This window comes from Neoarius graeffei, chromosome 3, assembly GCF_027579695.1.
Source record: "Neoarius graeffei isolate fNeoGra1 chromosome 3, fNeoGra1.pri, whole genome shotgun sequence".
Lineage (NCBI taxonomy): Eukaryota > Metazoa > Chordata > Actinopteri > Siluriformes > Ariidae > Neoarius > Neoarius graeffei.
Genome location: NC_083571.1, coordinates 53,072,981 through 53,097,339, shown reverse-complemented (window position 1 = coordinate 53,097,339; position 24,359 = coordinate 53,072,981). Strand labels below are relative to the sequence as shown.

General features: G+C 39.4%; 1 protein-coding gene across 4 annotated transcripts in view; it reads left to right on the top strand.

The window, feature by feature from the left end:
* Positions 1–19,178, top strand: part of LOC132883402 (adenylate cyclase type 4-like) — a 50,925-nt gene extending 31,747 nt beyond the window's left edge. For 3 of the 4 annotated variants that reach the window (XM_060916996.1, XM_060916993.1, XM_060916994.1), the window contains exons 20-26: positions 4,576–4,660; positions 4,824–4,982; positions 8,553–8,699; positions 9,001–9,108; positions 12,110–12,224; positions 14,355–14,479; positions 18,558–19,178. In XM_060916996.1, the coding sequence (XP_060772979.1) occupies positions 4,576–4,660; positions 4,824–4,982; positions 8,553–8,699; positions 9,001–9,108; positions 12,110–12,224; positions 14,355–14,479; positions 18,558–18,689 (871 nt within the window). In that variant the 3' untranslated portion in view covers positions 18,690–19,178. Of the gene's footprint in view, positions 1–4,575; positions 4,661–4,823; positions 4,983–8,552; positions 8,700–9,000; positions 9,109–12,109; positions 12,225–14,354; positions 14,480–18,557 lie in introns of those variants that run through there. The other variant, XM_060916997.1, reaches the window with a different exon arrangement.
* Positions 19,179–24,359: the final 5,181 nt, after the last annotated feature.

Below are 24,359 nucleotides of genomic sequence, written 5' to 3'. Positions count from 1 at the left end.
GTTTAAAGTGATCTTCATTGAAAAGAACAGTGCTTTTCTTTCAAAAATAAGGACATTTCAAAGTGACCCCAAACTTTTGAACGGTAGTGTATGATAGTTATGTATGTATACATGGATGAATCATGTATGATAGTATGCATGTGAGAGTATTTCTACGTGAGCGTGTGTGATACTGGGTGTAAAAGAGTACGATATATGTGAGTATAATTGTGTAAGAGATTATGATATCTATCTATCTATCCATTATCCGTAACCGATTATCCTGTGCAGGGTCATGGGCAAGCTGGAGCCTATCCCAGCTGACTATGGGCAAGAGGTGGGGTACATCCTGGACAAATCGCCAGGTCATCGCAGGGCTGATACATAGAGACAAACAACCATTCACACTCACATTCACACCTACGGTCAATTTAGAGCCACCAATTAGCCTAACCTGCATGTCTTTGGACTGTAGGAGAAACCGGAGCACCCAGAGGAAACCCATACAGACACTGGGAGAACATGCAAACTCCACACAGAAAGGCCCCCGTAGGCCACTGGGCCCAAACCCAGAACCTTCTTGCTGTGAGGCGACAGCGCTAACCACTACACCGCTGTGCCGCCTTGAGATTATGATAGCGACTGTGAAAGTGTAAGAGAGTACAGCTGTATGATAGCATGTGGGAAACAGTACGATAGCATGAGATAGTACAGTATAACTTGAAGTGAGTATGATATTGAATATGATAGCATGTGGGAAAGAGTATGACAGTACGAGAGGGTATAACTCTGTAAGATAGTATGACTGAGGTTGTGAAAGAGTATGATAGTGTTTAAGAGATCATAATAATGTGTCTCAAAGAGTATGCATGTTCCTAAACCATCCACCTGCACACCACATAAGCACAGAAAAGATTTTTTTTTTTTTTTAAAGAAAAAGTTTTTCAAATTGACTAACAAAGTATGTGGGCGTTTCTTCAACTAGGGGCACTTTTACCATTGTGAAGTTGATGAAAAAAACCTTTTTCAAAATTTACCTAATTCAGTATCATACATTTAAATAACATACCTAGTTTTAAGATATGTAAGAGTTCAAACTTAGATTACAAGACAAATTGTTATTTTTGACATTTTATCTGACCCGCAGTGAAGAAACGTCATTTCCACCACATCTCAATCTACAACTGTAAAGTAAAAGTAGACTAAATTACACCATTTAATAATTGTTTAGGATCATGTTTGTAAGTAACTTTACCCATTTGTCCATGATATAAAACAACCATGCATTTTTAAATGAGAGAAATTAACTGTCCTATGGACCAAATGCTGTATTGAACACCTGTCACAGTGGGAAACTTAACGTTGGTTTGGGTAGGACCTTGTTAGAAAATAAATAGCGTTATTTTTTATGTTAAATAACACAAGATCTCAGAAACTGTGCATATAGTTTTAATGTGTGATGAGAACTGTTTGAATATTTTCAAAAAATATGTGTGGTGATGGAAATGACATGTGGTGGTGGAAATGACCAGGTGTTGTGGAAATGACAATGAATTGACATAAAAGTATATTTACAACCCCGATTCCAAAAAAGTTGGGACAAAGTACAAATTGTAAATAAAAACGGAATGCAATGATGTGGAAGTTTCAAAATTCCATATTTTATTCAGAATAGAACATAGATGACATATCAAATGTTTAAACTGAGAAAATGTATCATTTAAAGAGAAAAATTAGGTGATTTTAAATTTCACGACAACACATCTCAAAAAAGTTGGGACAAGGCCATGTTTACCACTGTGAGACATCCCCTTTTCTCTTTACAACAGTCTGTAAACGTCTGGAGACTGAGGAGACAAGTTGCTCAAGTTTAGGGATAGGAATGTTAACCCATTCTTGTCTAATGTAGGATTCTAGTTGCTCAACTGTCTTAGGTCTTTTTTGTCGTATCTTCCGTTTTATGATGCGCCAAATGTTTTCTATGGGTAAAAGATCTGGACTGCAGGCTGGCCAGTTCAGTACCCGGACCCTTCTTCTACGCAGCCATGATGCTGTAATTGATGCAGTATGTGGTTTGGCATTGTCATGTTGGAAAATGCAAGGTCTTCCCTGAAAGAGACGTCGTCTGGATGGGAGCATATGTTGCTCTAGAACCTGGATATACCTTTCAGCATTGATGGTGTCTTTCCAGATGTGTAAGCTGCCCATGCCACACGCACTAATGCAACCCCATACCATCAGAGACGCAGGCTTCTGAACTGAGCGCTGATAACAACTTGGGTCGTCCTTCTCCTCTTTAGTCCGAATGACACGGCGTCCCTGATTTCCATAAAGAACTTCAAATTTTGATTCGTCTGACCACAGAACAGTTTTCCACTTTGCCACAGTCCATTTTAAATGAGCCTTGGCCCAGAGAAGACGTCTACGCTTCTGGATCATGTTTAGATACGGCTTCTTCTTTGAACTATAGAGTTTTAGCTGGCAACGACGGATGGCACAGTGAATTGTGTTCACAGATAATGTTCTCTGGAAATATTCCTGAGCCCATTTTGTGATTTCCAATACAGAAGCATGCCTGTATGTGGTGCAGTGCCGTCTAAGGGCCCGAAGATCACGGGCACCCAGTATGGTTTTCCGGCCTTGACCCTTACGCACAAAGATTCTTCCAGATTCTCTGAATCTTTTGATGATATTATGCACTGTAGATGATGATATGTTCAAACTCTTTGCAATTTTACACTGTCGAACTCCTTTCTGATATTGCTCCACTATTTATCAGCGCAGAATTAGGGGGATTGGTGATCCTCTTCCCATCTTTACTTCCGAGAGCCGCTACCACTCCAAGATGCTCTTTTTATACGCAGTCATGTTAATGACCTATTGCCAATTGACCTAATGAGTTGCAGTTTGGTCCTCCAGCTGCTCCTTTTTTGTACCTTTAACTTTTCCAGCCTCTTATTGCCCGTCCCAACTTTTTTGAGATGTGTTGCTGTCATGAAATTTCAAATGAGCCAATATTTGGCATGAAATTTCAAAATGTCTCACTTTCGACATTTGATATGTTGTCTATGTTCTATTGTGAATACAATATCAGTTTTTGAGATTTGTAAATTATTGCATTCTGTTTTTATTTACGATTTGTACTTTGTCCCAACTTTTTTGGAATCGGGGTTGTATTAGAAAAATTATAAAACTCATTTCACAGTTCACAAAATAATTAAACACACCTGTTTTTAGTTTAGTGCCAAGCCAATATCTGAATTTCATCAAACAGTTTGACTTGATGTCTCAAACATGAATGAGTACAGTTCATAGGGTGCAAATAACTCATTAAACCTATGGCTTAAGGCAGAAATATTAAAAAGTGGATTCTGAAAATTTCTAATTGATCTCTTAAATGAACACTCTGTACTTGAAACTGTAACTAACTCCTGAAATTGTATGATTTGTATCATGGAACATCATGGAACTGCCTACTAATAGAAAAATGACCTAACAGAGGGTCTTAAAAACAGGGTATCAACGCCCACAATGCTGAACTTGAAGGGGGCTTAGATGGGTGTAACAGTCTAGGCCTATAAGTGTGTGTGTGAGAGTGTATGAGAGAGAGAGAGTGTATGAGTGAGTGTATGAGCGTATGAGAGAGTGTATGAGAGAGAGTGTGTATGAGAGAGTGAGTGAGTGTACTGTATGAAAGAGAGAGTGACTGAGTGTATGAGAGAGTGAGAGAATGAGTGAGTGTATGAGAGTATGAGAGAGAATGTGTATACATACTGTCTTTTCCACCACAGAGAGCAGTGTGGTGGAAATGACCGTGGTGGAAATGACATTTCTACACTTTTTTGTGAAAAAATGGAAGATGGCTTCACTGATTAGCTTTGAATTAATACTTAGCATTTCATGTATGCAAGATACTCTTATTTAACTTAAAATGTTCATCTCTTTAAAAACACCCATGACAGTACAGCATGTTTGGAAATGACGTACAATAAATGTATTTACTGATCTAGCAATATTTACCTTGATTTTTCTTCAGTAGTTTTTAATGAAAATTTAAATGCCCTCCATGTTCGACATGTGCTCTGATGTCAGTGTAGATTTCCATGGTAACCACACAAACAATCTTTCTCACAAACTTTTTAAAGGGACATTACAGTGTTGTGGTGGAAATGATGCCAATACTGTGCGACAGGTATATTTTGTATAAAAAAATATATTAATGATGGACTCAAATGAAATATTATATGACATTGTATTTATGTGACTATTATTTAATACAGGTACATTAATAATTACCAGCTAAGTCATATTCTTAAACTTTATTTTCAGTCTTTTAGTTTAAAAGTCTGGGTGTGCGACAAGGAGAAAACAGTGATTTTGACACCTTCCAGGAGGTTGAAAAGTATGAAAAAATCATAATAGAAAGCTAGTAAAAATTTTTTAAGTGGGTTTCATTGGTAGTGTGACAAAGAAAGTGGAATTTGTCCAAAATTATAAGTATTTTTTAAAATATGACCAAATAACATAAAAGTACCCGTAGTCTAAGAATCACCCATAAAGTGCTATTCTTAGCCTGTTTTTATTTCCCTGTGTTAGACCTGGAGTTCTCATGGAGCCCAAGATCATGTCAGGCATTTGGCTCTGCATTTTCTACATCACTTCTCTAATACTTGCCCGACAGGTAGGGTTTGTCTGCCAGTGACTGTAACTCTGACTTTGTGTGGTGTAATGATATATGTAGTCAGTATTTCCATTCTGCATGGTATAAGTTATTTGTGTGTGTGTGTGTGTGTGTGTGTGTGTGTGTGTGTGTGTGTGTGTGTGTGTGTGTGTGTGTGTGTAAGGACGAGCTGGCCTGTCGAGTGGAGTTTCTTCTACAGAGGTGTTTTGAGAAAGAGCGTGAAGAGATGGAGATGACGGAAAATGTCAACAAGCTCCTCCTCGAAAATCTGCTTCCTTGTCATGTTACCAACTTCTTTATTGGCAAAAGTGTCCCCAACCAGGTGATAAAACACACAGAGATAAAAATGTTGTTGCTAATGCAAGCTCGACACTTACAAAAGAACATACAGTAATATTAAACAAGAGTGCATCACTTGATCTACGAAGTCTATTAATGCAGATTGGTAGGTTCCATCACACTTTCCTTTTCGCCATTTCGAATTTATTAAACATGTTTTTTCACGAATGTCATTTTAGATAGTCTTATTTATTAAAAGTAGTAAGTGCTTTATTCCTCTTATACCACAGCAATTTGCCAGCCCTACTGTAACCATTTCTTTAATTAAAGAATGACATGTTGTACTTTTTATCCAATTATAGTTAGAGTTTAATGTTTTCAAACATCCTCAAAACAAGTTCGTTCCTGTTATCACTTACAGTGGTGCTTGAAAATTTGTGAACCCTTTAGAATGTTCTATATTTCTGCATAAATATGACAAAACATCATCAGATTTTCACACAAGTCGTAAAAGTAGATAAAGAGAACCCAGTTAAACAAATGAGACCGAAATATTCTACTTGGTCATTTATGTATTGAGGAAAATGATCCAATATTACATATCTGTGAGTGGCAAAAGTATGTGAACCTCTAGGATGAGCAGTTAATTTGAAGGTGAAATTAGAGTCAGGTGTTTTCAATCAATGGGATGACAATCAGGTGTGAGTGGGCACCCTGTTTTATTTAAAGAACAGGGATCTATCAAAGTCTGATTTTCACAAGACATGTTTGTGGAAGTGTATCATGGCACGAACAAAGGAGATTTCTGAGGACCTCAGGAAAAGTGTTGTTGATGCTCATCAGGCTGGAAAAGGTTACAAAACCATCTCAAAAGCGTTTGGACTCCACCAAGCCACAGTCAGATAGACTGTGTACAAATGGAGAACATTCAAGACCATTGTTACCCTCCCCAGGAGTGGTCGACCAACAAAGATCACTCCAAGAGCAAGGTGTATAATAGTCGGCGAGGTCACAAAGGACCCCAGGGTAACTTCTAAGCAACTGAAGGCCTCTCTCACATTGGCTAATGTTCATGAGTCCACCATCAGGAGAACACTGAACAACAATGGTGTGCATGGCAAGATTGCAAAGAGAAAGCCACTGCTCTCCAAAAAGAACATTGCTGCTCATCTGCAGTTTGCTAAAGATCACGTGGACAAGCCAGAAGGCTGTTGGAAAAATGTTTTGTGGATGGATGAGACCAAAATAGAGCTTTTTGGTTTAAATGAGAAGTGTTATGTTTGGAGAAAGGAAAACACTGCATTCCAGCATAAGAACCTTATCCCATCTGTGAAACATGGTGGTGGTAGTATCATGGTTTGGGCCTGTTTTGCTGCATCTGGGCCAGGACGGCTTGCCATCATTGATGAAACAATGAATTCTGAATTACAATATACCAGTGAATTCTAAAGGAAAATGTCAGGACATCTGGCCATGAACTGAATCTCAGGAGAAGGTGGGTCATGCGGCAAGACAACGACCCTAAGCACACAAGTCGTTCTACCAAAGAATGGTTAAAGAAGAATAAAGTTAATGTTTTGGAATGGCCAAGTCAAAGTCCTGACCTTAATCCCATCAAAATGTTGTGGAAGGACCTGAAGCGAGCAGTTCATGTGAGGAAACCCACCAACATCCCAGAGTTGAAGCTGTTCTGTACGAAGGAATGGGCTAAAATTTCTCCAAGCCGGTGTGCAGGACTGATCAACAGTTACCGGAAACGTTTAGTTACAGTTATTGCTGCACAAGGGGGTCACACCAGATACTGAAAGCAAAGGTTCACATCCTTTTGCCACTCACAGATATGTAATAATGGATCACTTTCCTCAATAAATAAATGACCAAGTATAATATTTTTGTCTCATTTGTTTAACTTGGTTTTCTTTATCTACGTTTAGGACTTGTGTGAAAATCTGATGTTTTAGGTCATGTTTATGCAGAAATATAGAAAATTCTAAAGGGTTCACAAACTTTCAAACACCACTGTATGTTAGAACTTTTCTCGGTCAGAAAAATGAAAGGAACAGCTTTACCTCTAACTCTGACTTAAGTGTTGACACTGGAGACTCCCTCCAAATTAAGCATAATGATTAAAAATATATTGTGTAAAAAAAAATCACTGAGAAATAGATGAATAGATAATGGGTTTGTTTGAAGTGTTCTTGGTGTTCTAGAGGGCGGAAAACACATCATAAAGATCGGCAGTTATCAGATTTGACTTGGAAACCCTTACAAAAAAGAAGTTTATTCAAGTGTGCTTCTAGTGTACTTCTTTTAAACTAAAAATAAGAGAGCATGCTTTCAGTTTACTTTTTATTTACTTATCAGAGATATACTTAATAAAGTTAGACATAAGTATACTCGGCTTATACTGAAAAGTATATAGAAAAGTCTAAGTATATTAAGCTTATACTTAAACTTTTAGTCAAGATATACTTAACAAAAGTGTAATAAAGTATTCAAATATTTGTGCCTTGTGTTTAAGTGTACCTGCCCTGTAGTTGTGCTTCAGCATTGTTGACTTTTAGGTATGTCTGTGGTTCCATATAAGGGCTTTTTGTTGTTGTTGTTGTTGTTGTTGTTGTTGTTGTTGTTGTTGTTTTTGTTTTGTTTTTTTAGTTTCCCCTGAGTGGGATAATTCAGTTTATTTTTTTATTTGGAGCTTGGATGTCAATTTCAGTTGTCATTGCCATGTTTTTATATTTTGGCATTTAATACAATGTTGCTTTAAATTTTGATTTTTAAAGAAAAATTAATATGTTCTTAATCCTGAGTATCTGTTGTTATTTTGTGAATTCTTACCTTTATAACTTCATTGTAACTTAAGGTACAAAACACTTTAGTTGTCTACCGGTAGTGTGTATGAGGTAAGGGTTCGGGCTAGAAAACTAATAGTAGACCTGGAAGGGTAATTGCAGTAAACTTCAAAACTAAAAAGTGGACTTGATGTATATAACCAGTAACTAATAGTATATTTCCAATATGCTATAAACTAAAAAGTGGACTAGAAGTGTGTAACGAGTAAACCAGTAGTATATTTTCAGTATACTACAAAGTATACTTTAGTAAACTAAAAAGTGGACTAGAAGTATAAAACAAGTAAACTCATAGTATATTTCCAGTATCCTATGAAGTATGTTTTTGTAAACTAAAGAATGGACAACAAGTATAAAACTAGTAAACTATTAGTATATAAGTTTACTTGTGGTAAACTTGCAATACAAAATAAAAAATACTAGTTGTATACTCAAAGTTGACTTCTCTTAGACTTAAAGTATACTTTTTATAAACTAAAAGTGGGCCAATTTAGTCCAAAGAAGTATTAGATTAGTTTACTTACAAGTATACTGTAAGTACATTGATATCAGTATACTTGGTACACAAAAAATTTATATCCTTATATATTATATACTTATTATCTTAAGTATACTTTATAAAATGAACTTGAAGTATACTTCGTTTTGATAAGGGAAGAAAATACTGTTTGTGGCAGCAATATGTGTGCCGCAGCATCATGTGTGTGTGTGTGTGTGTGTGTGTGTGTGTGTGTGTGTGTGTGTGTGTGTGTGTTTTCCAGGACTTGTACAGTCAGTCTTGTGAAGCTGTGTGTGTGATGTTTGCCTCAGTGCCTGAGTTTAAGGAATTCTACACAGAGAGCAGTGTAAATGGAGATGGCTTGGAGTGTCTGAGGTTCCTCAATGAAATCATCACAGATTTTGATGAGGTAAATTTTTATTATCCCACAATCTGGTGTTACGTAGAAGAGGATAGGGTCCCCTTTCCGCTCTCAAGGTTTCTTCCTCATGTCATCGGAGGGAGTTTTTGCTTGCCGCTGTCATCCATGACATGCTCATCAGGGATCTAAATCTACATCTGGATTTCTGTAAAGTTAGTAGTACTAGTGCTAGTGAAATTGAAATAACTCAAATGATCAAGAAGCCAACATTTAAGCCACCTTAACTTTGCCTTGCTTTCGTTTAAGAGGATCTGACCTAACCCTGCCCGCTCTTTCTTCCTCCCTCCAGCTCCTCAGCAAGCCCAAATTCAATGTAGTTGAGAAAATTAAAACTATTGGCACCACGTACATGGCTGCTGCTGGACTGACCAATCCCACCACAGGAGAGGAGCGAAAGGTAAGGAAATATGGAAAGGTGTGTCCTCTTATGATTACAACCTTGATTCAAATTACGGTAAATGTCACATCATTCCATTCTGCTGTCATTCTAACTTTGCTGGCAATGGTTGGAATGTGATACACAGACAAGCTGTTTTTATATTCACCGTAGGTGTGGTGTTAAAGTTTGTGCATCAAGAATATTTTTAGCCAGCAGTTTGAAGAGGAATTGTGTAACTTATTATACTGAGACTATAAATAGAAATAAGATTTATATTTTCACCTCGGGCGGCACGGTGGTGTAGTGGTTAGCGCTGTCGCCTCACAGCAAGAAGGTCCTGGGTTCGAGCCCTGGGGCCGGCGAGGGCCTTTCTGTGTGGAGTTTGCATGTTCTCCCCGTGTCCGTGTGGGTTTCCTCCGGGTGCTCCGGTTTCCCCCACAGTCCAAAGACATGCAGGTTAGGTTAACTGGTGACTCTAAATTGACCGTAGGTGTGAATGTGAGTGTGAATGGTTGTCTGTGTCTATGTGTCAGCCCTGTGATGACCTGGCGACTTGTCCAGGGTGTACCCCGCCTTTCGCCCGTAGTCAGCTGGGATAGGCTCCAGCTTGCCTGCGACCCTGTAGAAGGATAAAGCGGCTAGAGATAATGAGATGAGATGAGATTTTCACCTCGATACAAGAGCCTTGGTTATGAGTATTCGGGGTGAAGTATTCATTTACTGGTCATTTAATGGTATAACAAAAATTAGGTTCATCTCTGTTGTGAAATGTTGCCTGAAGCAAACTGTGTATAAACAAATCCTACTTTTAGAGCAAAAATGGGAAGTGATATTGCTGGAGCAAGCAGCTTGTAATGAACATGTTATTTTAAAACTTCATAGGTATTTGTGCAGTATTGGAATGAAAGATGGGATTTACTATTAACCAATAGTAAATGTTTTCATATTGGAAATTATATTGCAAAGTGAAAAAGGCTAACATAGTGAATTAAATAAAGAAATGAAAACTAAAAATGTTAACTGCAATGCTATCTCAAAAAAAAATTGGGAAAACATGATTACATTTTCAGTTGTGTTTTTCCATATAACAGTGATGTACCCGGAGTTCGGGTTTTGCGTAGAAAATGGCCTCTGGCATTAAGACAATGATTCCTCCCTTCAGTGACGTTATATAATGTTCCTTATGTATTCATGCAATCCTTTTATCAAGAGCAGACATAAAAACATCTTCACTGTTTTCAATCTAAAGTGGTGCTTGAAAGTTTGTTAACCCTTTAGAATTTTCTATATTTCTGCATAAATATGACCTAAAACATCATCAGATTTTCACCCAAGTCCTAAAAGTAGATAAAGAGAACCCAGTTAAACAAATGAGACAAAAATATTATACTTGGTCATTTATTTATTGAGGAAAATGATCCAATATTACATATTTGTGAGTGGCAAAAGTATGTGACCCTCTAGGTTTAGCAGTTAATTTGAAGGTGAAATTAGAGTCAGGTGTTTTCAATCAATGGGATGACAATCAGGTGTGAGTGGGCACCCTGTTTTATTTAAAGAACAGGGATCTATCAAAGTCTGATCTTCACAACACATGTTTGTGGAAGTGTATCATGGCACGAACAAAGGAGATTTCTGAGGACCTCAGAAAAAGCGTTGTTGATGCTGATCAGGCTGGAAAAGGTTACAAAACCATCTCTAAAGAGTTTGGACTCCACCAATCCACAGTCAGACAGATTGTGTACAAATGGGGGAAATTCAAATCCATTGTTACCCTCCCCAGGAGTGGTCGACCAACAAAGATCACTCCAAGAACAAGCCGTGTAATAGTCAGCGAGGTCACAAAGGACCCCAGGGTAACTTCTAAGCAACTGAAAGCCTCTCTCACATTGGCTAATGTTAATGTTCATGAGTCCACCATCAGGAGAACACTGAACAACAATGGTGTGCATGGCAGGGTTGCAAGGAGAAAGCCACTGCTCTCCAAAAAGAACATTGCTGCTCGTCTGCAGTTTGCTAAAGATCATTTAGACAAGCCAGAAGGCTATTGGAAAAATGCTTTGTGGACGGATGAGACCAAAATAGAACTTTTTGGTTTAAATGAGAAGCGTTATGTTTGGAGAAAGGAAAACACTGCATTCCAGCATAAGAACCTTATCCCATCTGTGAAACATGGTGGTGGTAGTATCATGGTTTGGGCCTGTTTTGCTGCATCTGGGCCAGGATGGCTTGCCATCATTGATGGAACAATGAATTCTGAATTATACCAGCGAATTCTAAAGGAAAATGTCAGGACATCTGTCCATGAACTGAATCTCAAGAGAAGGTGGGTCATGCAGCAAGACAACAACCCTAAGCACACAAGTCGTTCTACCAAAGAACGGTTAAAGAAGAATAAAGTTAATGTTTTGGAATGGCCAAGTCAAAGTCCTGACCTTAATCCAATCAAAATGTTGTGGAAGGACCTGAAGCGAGCAGTTCATGTGAGGAAACCCACCAACATCCCAGAGTTGAAGCTGTTCTGTACGGAGGAATGGGCTAAAATTCCTCCAAGCCGGTGTGCAGGACTGATCAACAGTTACCGCAAACGTTTAGTTGCAGTTATTGCTGCACAACGGGGTCACACCAGATACTGAAAGCAAAGGTTCACATAATTTTGCCACTCACAGATATGTAATATTGGATCATTTTCCTCAATAAATAAATGACCAAGTATAATATTTTGTCTCACTTGTTTAACCGGGTTCTCTTTATCTACTTTTAGGACTTGTGTGAAAATCTGATGGTGTTTTAGATCATATTTATGCAGACATATAGAAAATTCCAAAGGGTTCACAAACTTTCAAGCACCACTGTATCACAAGAACCAACATTAATAAAAATCTCATTTTAAATCTAAATATCTCTCAACATTCTAACAAATTAATAAAAGCACTCAAGCAAAATTAATTACAAAAAAAAACTAAAGCTGGGCCTGGAGACTGAAAATATATATGTTTGTCTCTGTCACTTCCTGCAGGACAATGATGCATGCAAACATAATGTGCGGAGTATGGTGGATTTTGCCATGGCTTTGATGGGAAGACTGGAAAACATCAATAGACACTCATTCAACAACTTCAAACTCAGAATAGGTATAGTCAAAGATCAGTGTGTGATCTGTAATGGCCTGGGAAAACTGTTCACGCTGTGAAAATTGTATATTTTCTACTATAATCAGTTCTGAAAACTACATGTGTTCCTGAACTGAAATATGGTTTTCTTTCAGGCATATCCTCAGTAAAGTTCAAGTATTTTAAAATCTGATGACTCCCAAAATTCCATTTCATCAGTCGGTATCTGATTACAAACTTAACTGATCAGACTTATGTCTATTTTTCAGAGAAAGAAAATTCACTGTGTGAATGTATTTATGGTTTCTTAAAGATGAGGTGTAAAAATGCGTTGCAGAAAAATTCTATTTTGACCCAAACCGGATTTCTTGGCTGTTTTCCCAATTTCATCCACAGTGACATCCTCTTCTGATTTTTTGTGGACTGCCACACATACTGTATACACTATGCATTAAGTTTAATTACTCATCTCATCTCATTATCTCTAGCCGCTTTATCCTGTTCTACAGGGTCGCAGGCAAGCTGGAGTCTATCCCAGCTGACTACGGGTGAAAGGCGGGGTACACCCTGGACAAGTCGCCAGGTCATCACAGGGCTGACACATAGACACAGACAACCATTCACACTCACATTCACACCTACGCTCAATTTAGAGTCACCAGTTAACCTAACCTGCATGTCTTTGGACTGTGGGGGAAACCGGAGCACCCGGAGGAAACCCACGCAGACATGGAGAGAACATGCAAACTCCGCACAGAAAGGCCCTCGCCGGCCACGGGGCTCGAACCCGGAACCTTCTTGCTGTGAGGCGACAGCGCTAACCACTCCACCACCGTGCCACCAGTTTAATTGCTAAAACCTGAATTAGTACTGTAGACCAAAAATGGAATAAAAAAATAATGAAATGTTTCAACATTTAAAAAAATACTATAAACGGCAATAAACCATAATAAATTAAACAAAGTCAATATTTGGTGTGAGATGACCCTTCGCTTTAAAAAAAAAAAGTAATCTCAGGTATAGTGAGTGCAGTTTGATAAGGAAATGAGCTGTAGGTTTTACTGAGCATCTTACAGAACCAGCCACAGTTCTTCTGGACACTTTGACTGTCACACTCGCTTCTTCATTTTGCACCAAAACCCAGCAGCCTTCATTATGTTTTCTTTTTTAATCTGAAAAGTGCTCTCTTATGTAATATGCTGCTCAGATACAAACTTTTTTATTTCTGTAACATTTAATTTTGTGCTGGAAAACGAATATTTGGACTCTAAAATGTTTTTGTACTGACTCAATAATGTAGAAGTCATAAAATAGAAATCTGTTTTTTTTTAAGCAACCTGTGTGAACTCTAAAGACTATACTGTGTGTAAATTGCAGGATATGGGCTCTTGATCCATTACAACCCTGGACAGAATGTAGCAGTTGCTAAAGATGAATGAATATATATACTGAAGATATACATTTTTTATTTTCATTATGTACATTCATACTTGTCCAGGGTGTACCCCGCCTTTCGCCCGTAGTCAGCTGGGATAGGCTCCAGCTTGCCTGTGACCCTGTAGAAGGATAAAGCGGCTACAGATAATGAGATGAGATGAGATGTACATTCATTCATCTTCAGCAACTGTATATCATTCATTCTGCTTCTATAATTAGTATCTTATATATAAATGTATTTAAAGAATTTGTTAACTTGGTGCATAGTACAGTATATATGCTGAGGTTAATTATAGTTAAATGATTAACTAGAAGGGCACTCAGTAGAGTGCATACATCCTCCAAGCCACATGTTATCAAGATCAAAATCTGTTCACTGCTTTTTGAGTTACGTTGGGAAAAGACAAAAGAAAATCCTGGATCCGCATACATATCCAGATTTGCATCAAAATCTAAACAATTGTTCCTTGGCCCATGCCTCACCTTTCCACCAAATTTCATCAAAATCCGTTCACTATTTTTTGAGTTACGTTGGGAACAGGCAAACAAACAGAGGTGAAAACATAATCTCCTCCAACAAAGTTGATGGACGTAATAATAATAATTATCACATTGCCATTATAATCACATTCTAATACATTATAATAAGGTTAAGCTAATCTTGTTGGTCTTTTTTCTTTTGTTCTCTCATCTTCATTTTGTTGTTCATTTCAGGAATAAACCATGGCCCTGTCATTGCTGGGGTAATTGGAGCTCATAAACCTCAGTATGATATCTGGGGCAATGCTGTGAATGTTGCCAGTAGAATGGACAGCACTGGTGTACTGAATAAAATACAGGTGGGAAAGAGATGAGTATGTCAAACGTCAAGTGATTTAAAACTGTCGTTACAGGTAGCATGTATTTTGTAACCCTTTTACTCTTCATTTAAAAAAAATTAACCATTTTGAATAGTTAAAACAGTACAGGTAGTCGTCGACTTACGACTGCGTTTGGTTACGACTGGCCGGTCGTAAACCGATCTGGTCGTAAGTCGGTCTATGTTAAATGAACGTAAGTATATTGTGATGTGTAATGATATTGTAATCATCTTAAAGTCTTATTTTATCAACATTTTCTTATTTCATTACCTTGGCTCATTATTTGGCTGAAGTCAAACACTGCATACTACACTGCGTACAGTACAATTCGTTTAATATGTGCAAAACAAAAAATACGAAAGACAGGTGTGAAAAATAGAAAACATTTTAGTTTGAAGCATACCAAAATACAAATGTAAAACATAGAAAAATACAAAACTTAGTGACCGCTGGCATCACTGGGCTTGGCTGTGGGTCGTCTACGTCATCATCAGCTGTTACAGCGCTCGGGCTGGCGGGAGCATTTGCTCGTTTCATAAACCAGGAGCTGGAGCGGAAACTGGGCGGCACGGTGGTGTAGTGGTTAGCGCTGTCGCCTCACAGCAAGAAGGTCCTGGGTTCGAGCCCCGGGGCCGGCGAGGGCCTTTCTGTGCGGAGTTTGCATGTTCTCCCCGTGTCCGCGTGGGTTTCCTCCGGGTGCTCCGGTTTCCCCCACAGTCCAAAGACATGCAGGTTAGGTTAACTGGTGACTCTAAATTGACCGTAGGTGTGAATGTGAGTGTGAATGGTTGTCTGTGTCTATGTGTCAGCCCTGTGATGACCTGGCGACTTGTCCAGGGTGTACCCCGCCTTTTGCCCGTAGTCAGCTGGGATAGGCTCCAGCTTGCCTGCGACCCTGTAGAAGGATAAAGCGGCTAGAGATAATGTGATGTGATGTGTGTGTGATGTGGGGCGGAAACTGTATGACGGAGTGCGCGAGGGCGCGAGAGAGAGACTGCGCATGTGCCTGGAGCTGGGGCGGAAACTGTTGTACGCGGCAAGAGGCGCTGCCGGGAGCTGGGGCGGAAACTGTCGTATGCTCAGCTAGCTCAGCTGGGAAACACTTGCCAGTCATAACCAGACGGTCGTAAAGTCGATTGGTCGTAAGTCACATAGGTCGTAAGTCGACGACTACCTGTATATGGTTGACAGAAGTTAGCTGACAATGATTTTATTCAAGAAATTATTCAACGGGGGCGGCACGGTGGTGTAGTGGTTAGCGCTGTCGCCTCACAGCAAGAAGGTCCTGGGTTCGAGCCCCGGGGCCGGCGAGGGCCTTTCTGTGTGGAGTTTGCATGTTCTCCCCGTGTCTGCGTGGGTTTCCTCCGGGTGCTCCGGTTTCCCCCACAGTCCAAAGACATGCAGGTTAGGTTAACTGGTGACTCTAAATTGACCGTAGGTGTGAATGTGAGTGTGAATGGTTGTCTGTGTCTATGTGTCAGCCCTGTGATGACCTGGCGACTTGTCCAGGGTGTACCCCGCCTTTCGCCCGTAGTCAGCTGGGATAGGCTCCAGCTTGCCTGTGACCCTGTAGAAGGATAAAGCGGCTAGAGATAATGAGATGAGAAATTATTCAACGATTTTGGTTTATTGCACCAGGAATACTTAATTTGTCTGACTTAATCCAGTTTTGAATAAAAAATAACAATGTGATATTATTAAAACTTACCAGTTTATATTAAAACAGTGTTGTATTATTTTTTTAATCACCAGTTTAGTGTGATTACATTTTAAGTTGCTTCTTTTTTTTACATGTATAAGTACTTTTTCTGCAAGAGAACTTTTTTGTTTGTTTAATTCAGTAATTAAAATGTGATTTTAAAAAATACTCACAGGGAGCAGTTCTAGCTATCTGTAAACATATTTGTTCCTTTTAGTGTATGATTATACTGTAGAGTATCTGCTTTGTATACAGTATATCAGTATGTGCAATTTTGCATCTGTGCTTATAATGAACTACTTACTACCTGCCTATTAAATCTCTTGAGTATAAATACACAGATGATTATAGAAAATCGCATGCGCTGATTGGTCAAGAAATTCTGGTATTTCTCAATAATCACCTCGAGCGACTCAGCAAAATGGCGGCCAAACGCTTTGTCACCGTAAGTGAGGAAGAATTACAAATTATGAAAGAAAACGCTGTTCCTAAAAGCACTAAAGATGCTACAAATTTTGGTCTAAAACTATTCAAAGGTCAGGTGGAATTGTGATTTATTTTATCCATTTCAAAACTAAGTATTTTATGGGAGTCGGCATAGATAAGTGACACACATCGGTGCACACCTCTATAACATTTGCATGCTGCTTTTGAAGTTTGAAATCAATTGTTTTTTTAATATGATTTTTTTGTAAATAATCACCTGTGTATTTGTACTAAAATAATTATCCACCTCAGGCTCATTGAATATTGGTGAATAATAACCTTGACTTCGTCTTGGTTATTATTCACCTATATTCACTTCACCTTTGGCAAGTAATTGTTAATGATGTGAGTTGGTATAGGATATGACATTTGAAGCACAAAGCCAGTTTGGATTCCAACCTGGGCTAGAATTAGATAAATTAAAGCCATAGTGCATTACACACACCGTTCAAAAGTTTGGGGTCACTTTGAAATGTCCTTATTTTTGAAAGAAAAGCACTGTTCTTTTCAATGAAGATCACTTTAAACTAATCAGAAATCCACTCTATACATTGCTAATGTGGTAAATGACTATTCTAGCTGCAAATGTCTGGTTTTTGGTGCAATATCTCCATAGGTGTATAGAGGCCCATTTCCAGCAACTATCACTCCAGTGTTCTAATCAGGGCTTTGAACCGGTTCAAGGAACGAAAACCGGGAACTTTTTCTATTTCACATGGAACAGAAACGAAACCAGAAACTTTATTATTTTTTATGTTCCGGAACAGAAACGCTTATTAAAAATAATGGTAACCGGTTAATACCGGTTTTTATTTCATTCCTCAAAGTTTCCGTAGTCTACAAATAAAAAAGTCATTCTTCTCCAGTGCAAGTTTCTGTGACCCACTGGGGTTCACTTCCTGTGTGACGTTCGCTGACTGAATGTAGAGAGCGGGAGGGTGGATTACTATCACGTCTCCACATCTTAAATAAGAGGTAAATATTGCAGTCTATCGTTATTCAAAAACGTCAATTTCAAACACGATATCAATATATTTGTCCACGTTAATGAGAGGCTCGCGAACATTAAATGACGTGAACCTCTGTTAGCCTATCAATGCACAGGGCCTGACTAGCCTTTGGTAACACACTAAACGAATTATCTTTCATTTTTGGCACTTTTTCTGTTTGTGTAGATGGGAAGACATACTGAGAATCCAAATCGCCAACATTTGAAATAATAATTGTTTTGAATTATTTCTTGTCTTATTTAATGAAGGTTGTAATAGAATTAGCCTACATTTGGCTTAAGCTGGATGAGACAGAGACATAATTTTATAGCCATCTGTTAAACAGCCGACAGGGAACGTAATTAACCGTTCCGGGAACAAAATTTTTTTGTTCTAACCGGTTCGGGAACGTCTATTTAATGGTGGAACCCAAAACTGGAAACGTTAAAATTCCGTTTCTGTTCGGAATGAACCAATAGGAAAAAATTCTGGTTCAAAGCCCTGGTTCTAATGGTACAATGTGTTTGCTCATTGCCTCAGAAGGCTAATGGATGATTAGAAAACCCTTGTACAATCATGTTAGCACAGCTGAAAACAGTTGAGCTCTTTAGAGAAGCTATAAAACTGACCTTCCTTTGAGCAGATTGAGTTTCTGGAGCATCACATTTGTGGAGTCGATTAAATGCTCAAAATGGCCAGAAAAATGTCTTGACCTATATTTTCTATTCATTTGACAACTTATGGTGGGAAATAAAAGTGTGACTTTTCATGGAAAACACAAAATTGTCTGGGTGACCCCAAACTTTTGAATGGTAGTGTATGTAGCTAGGTGGTAAGGTACTCTGGGATGGAGTCTGAAAATGTTATTTGCTGCCTCCTTTAGGCGACTGAAGAAACTGCGCAGGTGGCTGAGAGCATAGGCTTCGTGGCGACCAAGAGAGGCATTGTTAACGTGAAAGGCAAAGGACAGCTTACCACTTACTTCATCAACACTGAGCCAGTACAGCACCCGTAACTGATAGCAAGAATACAGTACACACACTGTACCGTATGGATATCTCTCAAAAACCCATCTGTGAAGTCTACCTACCTAATTATGTGGTTGATAATACTGTACTGTATGTCTGTATCACCAGTCGTTGATTTTTTTTTTTTTACTGTATAGGAAATGACTGATAAATAAGACATGAATTTCAGGCAGAAATGTGCAAGATTTTGTATCTTGCAGTATCTCATTCAGTCCTCCACTAAATATCACTTTACCACAGCGAAGGGAGAATAAGAAATTCCTGTACAGTCAATGCTGCACTTATATGTTTACAAGCCCTGTGGCTTAGCACATTTGCCAAGTGCACTTACCTAATATTATATTAGAATATGGAATTTTGTCGGATGTTTTCATTCATGCCTTTGTTTAAAATATTTATTTATAAAAGACTGTTGTATGTACCTTCCTACATGCATTCACTAGTTTTCTATTCGTTATTAAAATTCATAAATGTAAGTTCCAGTTCCATGGTTCGTTTATTATCCAGCTCAAATAATCTTAGTCTTTGAAGGCTAATGATTCATATTGAGCAAGCAGTTCCATGCAATGTTGATTATTAATAGGACATTTTGTTAAGATAGATAGTCTAATCACTGTGTGCCAAGTGAAATGTATTTACTGTAGGTAAATACACAAAACAAAGAACAGTGAGGTGAGAGGGTGGGACAAAGAGTGGTGATCAGTGATTGGTCGTGGGAGGGAGGGCCGAACAGGGTTATCAGTTATATCTCACAGGGTGGGACCATGGTTATCGGTGATTGGTCACAAGTGCGAGTCAGGTGTGCTGTGAGTCCAACAAACCTGCTTTCTATACTCATATACCGTAACAGCGGCTGTGATGTGAGCTGGAGAGCCGTATTGAGCGCAAAACAGTCACTCTTGTATCCCTCATCAAAAAATTCCCGTGCAGAGATTGGCCAAGGATGGCTCATGTGACATAAAATAATTCCACCATTAATTAAGCAATGTATCTCATGACGTCAAAAAAATGTATATGGTGTGAGTCAGTCGTGGTATATCCTGGATATACCATGAACTGACGTCACAATTTCAAGCTATATGGCCAACTCGAGTCACAGCCTTGGCTCCGTGAGCATTTCTGTGTGTGTAGATCTATGTATCATGATCATGCCTAGCGAAGCAGGTGATAGCATGGTACATTGCACAAGTGTAGGTCGAAGGTCGTGCCGACATAACAAACATGGTTGCCTCCAGTGAGTTTAGGCTGAGATTCAATCTTAACACTTCATTTGGAATTTTTTGATGAGGGATATAAATCAAATATACCATGCGCTGAGAGGCACCGGGGATTATGGATTCTATTCAGTGACTGGCATAGTACTATTTTCTTTGGGGTGCCAGGCGACCCCAGGGGCAAACTGGCCAATCTGGCAAGCCGGTGAGGTTTGGAGAGCTGTTTGAAGCACAGCTCAGGGTCAGTGATAGGCTCCAGCAAGCCGGCCTGATCAGCAGTGTAGGGACAGCCACAGTCCCTGTCTAGAACTACAAATCCCATCAACTAACTCCCGCGATGACCTACGTCACATCCTCCATGATGACCTACGTCACGTCACGTGACCGACTCTATAAGTAACCCGGTCAACCTCAACTCTTTCTCTCTCTCGCTGTGGACTTCGCGTCATACAGACATATAGAGATACCCCCCGTTCATCGGACCATCCGAAATCACGACGTCTGCCTTGCAAGAAAGAAGACTCAACGCACTTTCATATATACCACTGGCCACGGTAAAAAGTACCTAAGTTGCGTCGTCTCACTCATTCGAGTTACAACCGGTTTATTTGTTTATTATAAGTAACATTACGACTGCAGCCCAAGCAGTTAATTAAAAGTTAGAAGCGACCGGATTTCTTCTGACTTAATCGCTGTGCACATTATTTGATCAGAGACTTTTCCTCACGAACGACGAAGCTTCGGACCAAGGAAATTCTCTGCGCTTTCACAGGAGCAACCCACGAGCTTCTGTGAGCCTCTGCGAAACTTCGGGACATCTTTGCATTCCTACATAGGAGCAAGATACTGGAAGTAAGGCTGGCATTTGGGCAAACTAGTCTTAGGAATTAGCTTTATGAAGTAGTATGAATTTAAACTCAGAAACTGTTTAATTGTGCACACTGTAGACACTTAGAGTGTCGAGTTGATCATTGTGGTTCTACATTGTTCTCTCTGTTGTTTTAATAGATAGGTTGTTGCATGCTCTTTCTCTATCCTTTCTAACACCCCTTAAATTCATTATTACACACACTTTGACCTCATCAAGATTTCAGGGGATTTGGTAATGTTATAAGTTAGTGGATTAAAACCACAAGGTGATATTCCTTTGTCTCAAGGAACCACGAGGTGAATTTCTTTGTCTCAAGAAGACCACGAGGTGATTTCCCTTCCCCCCAACACCTTAGATAACATTCAAATCTCTGATTTATTTACACATTCTGTCCACGCACCTCCCACACGCATATTCAAACTCTCTCTCTCCTCCTCTCTGCCTCGCGCTCCTCCCTTCTCACAGTGCGCAGCCGCGTACGGGACACGCCCTAAAAGCTCAGTCGCTCGCTTGGCAGGAAGGAGAAAACACCTCCCTCTCACACACACACACACACACACAGACACACGCTCACACACACATATACACACGCCCGCCATATATATATATATATATATATATATATATATATATATATATATATATTGCTGCTGACCATATTGAATGTATTCAACTGCTATTACCCATTTAGTATCATTGTTATAATAAATTCAATTATTCTGTTAAACTGTGCTTGTCTGTCTGTTGCTGCTGTATCCTTGAAATCACACAATCTCAAAGAACTCAAAATTGCCTTCACCCAAGAGTATATGAATACTATTGGCTGTAGTGTCTATGTAATACGGTAAGTAATACATTATTGCTGCATTGGTAGTGATCATAATAATTTGGAATATACCATAATTTAGCTGTTTGGTAATTTATTATTAAACACCAAAATTAATGGTAATGAGACTGATTTAATGAGACTGATTTAATGAGACTGATCACTTAAGACCAATTGCACCCACAGCAATAAGTGCTTATCAAGCTTCACCAACTGATAACCCTGTTCTCTTCATCTCAGAGAATCCATAATTTCAACCGGAGCCTTTCAGTGCATGGTATATTTGATTAATGTGTGCTGAAAAAGTCACTAGATTTGTCATTAAGCTTTTTTTTGGGAATTAAAGTCACTAAAGGGGTCAAAAATATATAACATCTAATATTTAGTTAAATACCCCTTTGCAAATTTCACCTTGACCAGACATTTTGGAGAGCCATCAACAAGCTGCTGGCAGAATTCCGGTTGGATATTTGACCACTCGTCTTGTCAGAATTGGTAGAGTTCATTTAAATGTGTGTTTCCTGCCACAGACCTGACTTTTAAGCACAGTCCACATATTTTTCATACGGTTGAGGCCAGGACTTGTTTTAAGCTTAATGTTAGCCTGCTTTATCCATTCCCTAAACAGCTTTGATGTATATTTGGAATCGTTCCCCTGTTGGAACATCCATTTGTGTCAAAGTTTCTGATAGTTTGAGGTTATGCTGAAGAATTCTGAGGTTCTTCATTAGTCCATTCATTTTGTGCAATGTGCCAGTTCCACTGGCAGCAAAACAGCCCAGAGCATATGAGTTCTTTCTTGGATGACAGCCTCTCAATCCATGGTGATGTAAAACTCACTTGACTGTAGACAGTGTTCCTGCAACATCCAGTTCATGGTAGGTCTGTGCCTTGGTGATTTCTGGGTTATTCCTGACCATCCGAACCAATTTCCTATCAGCTGAGGATGCCAGTTTGGGTCTTCTTCCAGCAAAAGTAGTAGTTTTTGTAGTTAAAGTTAAAAATGACACAGACATAGCTAAAAATGCCTATTTTTGGAACAGGAGTAAATACTGTATAATTGGTATTGGTAAATCTAGGAGAAATGCCGGGAGCGAAACATGGCACTGTATGCAGCTTTCATAGATCTTACTAAGGCATTCGACATGATCAGTAGAGATGGGCTCTGGAAGATCCTTTCGAGGCTTGGTTGTCCACCTACCTTGCTCACCATTATTCAGCAGCTTCATGAAGGCCAGTTGGGGCAAGTGAAACTTCACAACGAAATCCATCCATCCATTATCCATAACCGCTTTTCCTGTGCAGGGTCACAGGCAAGATGGAGCCTATCCCAGCTGACTATGGGTGAGAGGTGGGGTGCACCCTGGACAAATCACCAGGTCATCACAGGGCTGACACATAGAGACAAACAACCATTCACACTCACATCTACGGTCAATTTAGAGCCACCAGTTAGCCTAACCTGCATGTCTTTGGACTGTGGGGGAAACCAGAGCACCCAGAGGAAACCCACGCAGACACAGGGAGAACATGCAAACTCCACACAGAAAGACCCCCGTCGGCCGCTGGGCTCAAACCCAGAACCTTCTTGCTGTGAGGCGACGGTGCTAACCACTACACCGTCGTGCCGCCCCTTCACAGCAAAATTTCAGAAGAATTTCCCATCAGTAATGGAGTTAAGCACCGTTCTTTGCTATTTTCTTTAGCATGATGCTAAAGGAAGCTAAGGATGACCTTGTTGAAAGAATCTATCTATGGTTCAGGACTGAAGGATGTGTCTTCAATCTCAGAAGACTTATCACCTGCACAAAGACATTGGAGATGGTAATCCTTGAGCTTCTCTACACTGTTGACTGTGCACTTCTTGCACACAGCGAATCTGACCTTCAGACTGTAGTCGATCGCTTTGCTGTTGCAGTCCAGGCCTTTGGCCTCACTATCAGCCTGAAGAAAACAGAAGTGCTTTATCAAAAGCCATTACATTGCATGTATAGCCCTCCAAACATCAGCATTGAAGGATCAACTCTGAAGACAGTCAAACATTTCACATACCTTGGTAGCATTATCTCCAGCAGTGCCACAGTCGACAGGGATGCTGATAATCAACTAGCAAAAGCCAACAGCTCCTTTGGTCACCTTCAGAAACATCTACGAGAGAACCATTCTCTCCGTTTCTTGACCAAGGTCCTTGTGTAAAAAGCTGTCGTCAGAACAACTCTTCTCTACGGATCAGAAGCCTGGGTTCTGTACTGGAAACGTGAAATTATTGGAACACTTTCATCAGCGGTGCCTTTGCTCCATAATGGGAATAAAATGGCAAGACTATAAGACTAACATCGAAGTCCTTGAGCAAGCCAAGACCACCAGTATCGAAGCAATTCTACTGGCAAGACAGCGTCAGTGGGCTGGTCACCTGGCATGGATGGATGACACTCAAATGCCCAAAGCTGTATTTTGTGGAGAGCTGAGTCAGGGTAAGTGTGATTGGGAAGCTCCATGTACAACCCCGATTCCAAAAAAGTTGGGACAAAGTACAAATTGTAAATAAAAACGGAATGCAATAATTTACAAATCTCAAAAACTGATATTGTATTCACAATAGAACATAGACAACATATCAAATGTCGAAAGTGAGACATTTTGAAATTTCATGCCAAATATTGGCTCATTTGAAATTTCATGACAGCAACACATCTCAAAAAAGTTGGGACAGGGGCAATAAGAGGCTGGAAAAGTTAAAGGTACA